The sequence below is a fragment of the Sinocyclocheilus anshuiensis genome, unplaced genomic scaffold (assembly GCF_001515605.1).
Source record: "Sinocyclocheilus anshuiensis isolate Anshui unplaced genomic scaffold, SAMN03320099.WGS_v1.1 scaffold1447, whole genome shotgun sequence".
NCBI classification, from domain to species: Eukaryota; Metazoa; Chordata; class Actinopteri; order Cypriniformes; family Cyprinidae; genus Sinocyclocheilus; species Sinocyclocheilus anshuiensis.
The window spans coordinates 160,436-166,515 of NW_015536547.1; the positions used below are offsets into that span (position 1 = coordinate 160,436).

At 37.8% G+C, this 6,080-nt stretch overlaps 1 protein-coding gene across 1 annotated transcript in view; it reads left to right on the top strand.

Moving 5' to 3' along the window:
• The window catches only part of LOC107698778 (gastrula zinc finger protein XlCGF57.1-like), a 16,654-nt gene extending 12,901 nt beyond the window's left edge, over positions 1–3,753 (top strand). The window contains exons 3-4 of the mRNA XM_016499885.1: positions 921–2,100; positions 2,260–3,753. Of these exons, the coding sequence (XP_016355371.1) occupies positions 921–2,100; positions 2,260–2,755 (1,676 nt within the window). The 3' untranslated portion in view covers positions 2,756–3,753. The remainder of the gene's footprint in view (positions 1–920; positions 2,101–2,259) is intronic.
• The last annotated feature ends 2,327 nt before the right edge of the window (positions 3,754–6,080 follow it).

Genomic DNA, 6,080 nt, shown 5'->3' on the forward strand with positions numbered 1-6,080 from the left:
CCTGAAACAACATACAGAACTACCACATTTTGCTATAAGTTTGATTGCATCATATAATAATTGCTGTTAATAGTGTTCTTCGTCTGTTTGATTACGTCTTTGATTTTTCCGTACATTTCTGCCATATGTCAATAAACTGACAGTCACCACTGATAAGCTACTACTAAATATTGTAGAAACGTAATTTTCTGTAAAGTTGCTTTGCAACGAGTTGTATCGTAAAAAGCGCTATACAAATAAACTTGAATTGAATTGAATATTTTTATCATAGCGGTAATTGTAAATCAAATGTAAGCTAGCTAATACAGTCCTAATTACTAGCTCAAATGAGTGAATGTCTGTTCCTCTTCCCAGTTAAAATTTAGGCTGTTTTCTATTATTTATTTCATTTTTAATTTAGTGCTTTAAAGACTCATTTTAGATTGTAATGTTTTAATGGTAAACATTTAAAATCAAGTGATTTATGAAAAATTGATGATTTATGATGATTTATTGTTTTCCACCCTGTTTCTCACCCTCTGACTCAAACAGTCAGTTTTGGGGTGTTTTCCATTTAAAAGGTCAGTACAACAGCTGACTTTTATGATTGTCTAACATAATTCCCCCCTTAATAAAACCTCACAAGGAATTATTGTGTGATGAATTTTTCATCAGACTGTTGAGTGGGGGAGACATAAAAATGGCACACAATAGATGTCAGTCTATATCTAGATTTCCTAAAATCTGCTATTAGATTTTTTTTAAATGAATTGAATAACGGTCAGCTTAAACTGTGTAGGACACCAGCCGACCAGGATCATGTTTGGACACCCTGGTGTAGGATCTAGCATACATGCATTACATATCTACATGTTTTGATGTTAATTGGTTTATGCCATTAAACTGGGGTTAACTTTTATTTGTTTGTTTTTCCACTTTAGACTTAACGGTGCTGAAAGAGGAGAGGGAAGGACTGAATGAAACTGAAGAGGAAGATCAGTATGAGAATCTTCATGATTTCATAACTGGAGAAAAATCTTTTTGTTCCTTACAGTCTGAAAAGACTTCCACACGAAAAAAAGATCAAAAGACAGGAACTAAGAGTTATTTCACTTGCCTTCAGTGTGGAAAGAGTTTCAGTCAACAAGGAAAGCTTAAATTCCACATGAAAATTCACACTGGAGAGAAGCCTTTCATCTGCCAACAGTGTGGAAAGAGTTTCACTCAAAAAAGACACCTTAAAAGCCACATGAGAACGCACACTGGAGAGAAGCCTTTCGTCTGCCAACAGTGTGGAAAGAGTTTCACTCAAAAAAGACACCTTAAAAGCCACATGAGAACGCACACTGGAGAGAAGCCTTTCGTCTGCCAACAGTGTGGAAAGAGTTTCACTCAAAAAAGACACCTTAAAAGCCACATGAGAATGCACACTGGAGAGAAGCCTTTCGTCTGCCAACAGTGTGGAAAGGTTTTCAGTCAACCTGTAAACCTTAAAAACCACATGAGAATTCACACTGGAGAGAAGCCTTTCATCTGCCAACAGTGTGGAAAGAGTTTCACTCAAAAAGGAAACCTTAAAAGCCACATGAGAACTCACACTGGAGAGAAGTCTTTCACATGCTGTCAGTGTGGAAAGATTTTCAGTCATCCTGGAAACCTTAAAAACCACATGAAAGTTCACACTGGAGAGAAGCCTTTCATCTGCAAACAGTGTGGAAAAAGTTTCATTAATCCTGGAAACCTTAGAGTCCACATGAGAGTTCACCCTGGAGAGAAACCTTTCATCTGCAAACAGTGTGGAAGAAGTTTCAGTGGAAAATTAAAACTTAAATACCACATGAAAGATCACACTGGAAACAAACCCTTCACCTGCCATCTGTGTGGGAAAAGTTTCGAGCAAAAAAAAACCCTTTATGCCCACAAGCAAATTCACACTTTGAAGAGCCTTTTTACCTGTCAACAGTGTGGAAAGAGTTTCACTCATAAAAAAAGCCTTGACATGCACATGAAAATTCACACTGGAGAGAAGCCTTACACATGCCCTCAGTGTGGAAAGAGTTTCACTAATAAAGGAAGCCTTGACATGCACATGAAAATTCACACTGGAGAGAAGCCTTTCACATGCTATTATTGTGTAAAGAGTTTCAGTCACTCTGGATCCCTTAAACGCCACATGAAAATTCACAATAGAAAGAAGCCTAACAGATCCCCTCAGTGTGGAAAGAGTTTAAATCAAAGTGGAAAAAACAGCAGAATTCACGGTATGGAGAGCCTTTTTACCTGCCAACCGTGTGGAATGAGTTTCACTAATAAAGAAAGCCTTAACAAGCACATGAGGATTCACACTGGAGAGAAGCCTTTCACATGCAAACAGTGTGGAAAGAGTTTCAGTCAAAAAGGAAACCTTAAAAGCCACATGATAACTCACACTGGAGAGAAGCCTTTCAAATGCAAACAGTGTGGAAATAGTTTCAGTCAAAATAAAAACCTTAATAGCCACATGAAAGTTCACAATAACGAGAAGCCTAACAGATCCCCTCAGTGTGGAAAGAGTTTGAATCAAAGTGGAGAAAACACTACAGGGAGCCGTTTTTCCTGCCAACAGTGTGGAAAGGGTTTCGCTCAAAAAGGAAGCCTTAATACGCACATACGAGTTCACACTGGAGAAAAGCCTTACACATGCAAACAGTGTGGAAAGAGTTTCAATCAACGAGGGAACCTTGACAGGCACATGAAAATTCACAATAGAGAGAAGCCTAACAGATCCCCTCAGTGAAATAAAGGATACCTAAACAGGCACATGAGAGTTAACACTGGAGAAAAGCCTTCCACATGTCATCAGTGTGGAATGAGTTTTACAGACAAGATAAACCTAGGGGTCATGCAGGGACATCGGAGAGAAGCCTGTTATGTGCCAGCACTGTGGAAAGACATCCAGAAACAAAGCAAATCTTGAGTTTCTCACAAGCTTGATGATGCATACCATCTTCCGCAGAGCTGCTTTACAGCTGAATCCCATCTTGAAACATCGACATGTTACCCAACTGAATTCAATCAACACTGAACCGATTCTAATTGAATAACTACACTGCTGTTTACAGCTGAATTTATGTCATTTCAAACTGATGAACTTCACAGTGATTGATCTGAACTGACTTGAGCACCAACTATGAGGATCTATGGATCCTTCCCCTGAAAATGCAACTAGCATCTCAAAAAGGCAGAACAGGCCTCTGGTTTCATGGCAACCAATGACAAATCATCCGATAACACTGGTTTATTGCTCAAAGGAATGCGGGCAGAGCAACTCTCACTACATTTCCCCATAGAAAAGGACTCTTCTCTAATTAATTCATAGACAAACCTTTCTGAGAATGCACACCCATATCCTCAGGTCGTTATGTGTATTATTACTGTTCTTGTATATTGTCTATTGTATTGTATACCGTTTTATGCATGCATTATGATAGAATTTGTAGTTAATGTAACTTCACCTGTACCATGTTTGGTATCTGAATTCATATGTTGATGATATAAATTAGTGTATATGTTGTAATGGAGTTCTTCAATACTGTTAATTCTTTAATACATTTTCAGTAAGCAAATTATGAGAATAAAAGGGTGTTGGTGTGTGACAGGAGGGCCTTCATCACCAATGCAACATATTGGTGTTATAAGAATCTTTCACTGATTCTTGAGACATGCGACACAATATGTCCAGCAGTTGTAACTGTTGTTAGGTTTTAAAATGAAAATATTTTCAATTGTAAATGTTATGAGGGATTAATAATAGAATGTATTTGACATCCCCTACAATTTAATTTTGTCATTATTATATGAAATCTGACACTTATTGACTTCTCACTAAATCTAAAACAGGGTGTCCACAGAGAAGTGTTCAATCATTCGTATGCTATAAAATGGATACAAATGGTTTTTAATATTGGAAAAGATTTGTTTTATCAAAAGCAACCCTTAATGATATCTCCTATCAAAGCAAGGTTGTTTTTCAGTGACACATGCGTGTTTCATAAGGTTTCAAAGTTGTGTCCCCACTTTTTGTCAACACCATCAGACATTCAGTAAAATGTAATAAAATCAGGGAATATTGGGGCAGCTGTCACTTTGAAGGACCCCTTGCCACATTCCACCTCTGCAGAGTACATCAATGTCAGACAGGCTCTGGTAAGTTTTATAGTTTTAGAATATTTTAAATCCTAATGTTAATATTTCCTGTGTCACAACCATGGTATGTCAACACCCTCAAATTATTTGAAATGTTTAGATCATTTTATTCTCCTGAAGCAGGTTCTATTGGCATCTAGCATCAACAGCGAAAACAAAATGGCTACTAAATGAACTCCATTTGTTTTGTGAAAGAAATGACAAATTTGTCAACACCATCAGATGTCACCACCGTATGATTTTCTTTCTGACGGTGCCGACGGGCCAATGATGGAGTCGACATTCCACGTGAAGTCATCAAATTTTTGTGGTTTTCAAGTCATTTTTAGTTATAGTTAAAAAGTGTTTTAATATTTCTAATAATGTATAAATACTGTACTAAATATGTAACCTGATGGCATATATTGCTTTTGTGGATTGATAGTCATCACTTCTAGTAAAGTTAGGGTTGAGGGAACACAACACTGGATAAAACATATCTATACATAATACAGTTTGTATTCTGATCATGTGTGTTCTGATCATTTTTTGATAATTTGTTAAGATGTTTAAATGTAAATATTAAGATCCTGGTGAATGTAAATGGATAGAGGTAACTACTAATTGTTTTATTTGTTCATATGACTGTTTTTAAAAGTTACCTTTGCAGATGCACAGCAGACATGTTAGGGTTCTGAGATGAGAGAAACTAGATAATTTGTGTTCCAGATGATATATCAAAATACGTGAATGTAAGTCTTGAATAAAAACTTCATAAACAATTACATACTGTTTGCAGGGGCGCAGATGGGATTTTTTAACGGGGGGGGGGGCAAGCTGTCAGCAGTCCAATTTTTTCAGTCCAGAAAAATCGCCAGCTCAGTCATAGACGATAGTATATAATCACTATGGTTACCACTACAGGCACAATTGAGGCAGCTACCAGCTCCTCATAGGACCCCGGGATCAGGAGTCATAGCACATACACAGACAGAGAACGTAAACATCGGTGGCAGCACCATCGTCGTGTGTTTATTGACAACAGAACAGCGTGTAGTGAGAACATGGGTCAAAGTAATGGTGACCGGTAGATTATTATTGTGTGTCAGCCTGCGTCTGCCCCGACCCGATTCTGAAGCAGTGGCAGCAATAATTAAAAGTGCACTAAGCGATTTTTGCCAAACGGTGTTGATATTTGAAAGCACCAAAACAAACACACTCATACCCCAACAGGACCTGCTACGGTGGCCGAGAGAGCTCAACGCGCTGCAAATGGAAAAAAAAAAAAAAAATCCTTCAAATTAAGAAAACATCTTCATCAATTTGACCTCCCCAGACAAAGCATTCATAAACTCTTGAAGTGCCTTCAATGCCTTGTTTAATAATAATAATAATAATTTGTTACATTCATATAGCGATTTTCTGGTTACTCAAAGCGCATGGACGGGGGAATTTACATGGAAGGGGGGAATCTCCTCAACCACCACCAGTTTTACTGACTCAAGAACTTCAGTGTCCTGCCAGGATGGAACCAGATGTTGTGTACTCCGATTTTCAGAGAGAATTTGTGACAGAGCCCCTCTGCTGTTCCAGTATCAGTTCTATCATTTGCTGCTTAGTGCGCCATCGTGTTGGGCACTCTGTGATCAGGCCATGTTCTAGCAAGTTAAGCTGATACAAATTGTTGTGTAAGGGTGTACTCACACTAGGCACGGTTGCCTTGAACCGAGGCCGAGCGCGATTATCCTGTATGAGATAACGGAGAAAACCACTTTCACTAATATTCTGCCGAATAATTAATAATAATGAATTTATAATGTATGGCGTACATTGATTTTCACTTGTATGTATCAGAAAATTATTATGGAGACAGCTGAGTTTAATGAAATAATTTGCAGCTTTACTCGCAAACTAAATTTCCTGTTCATCAATAAGGT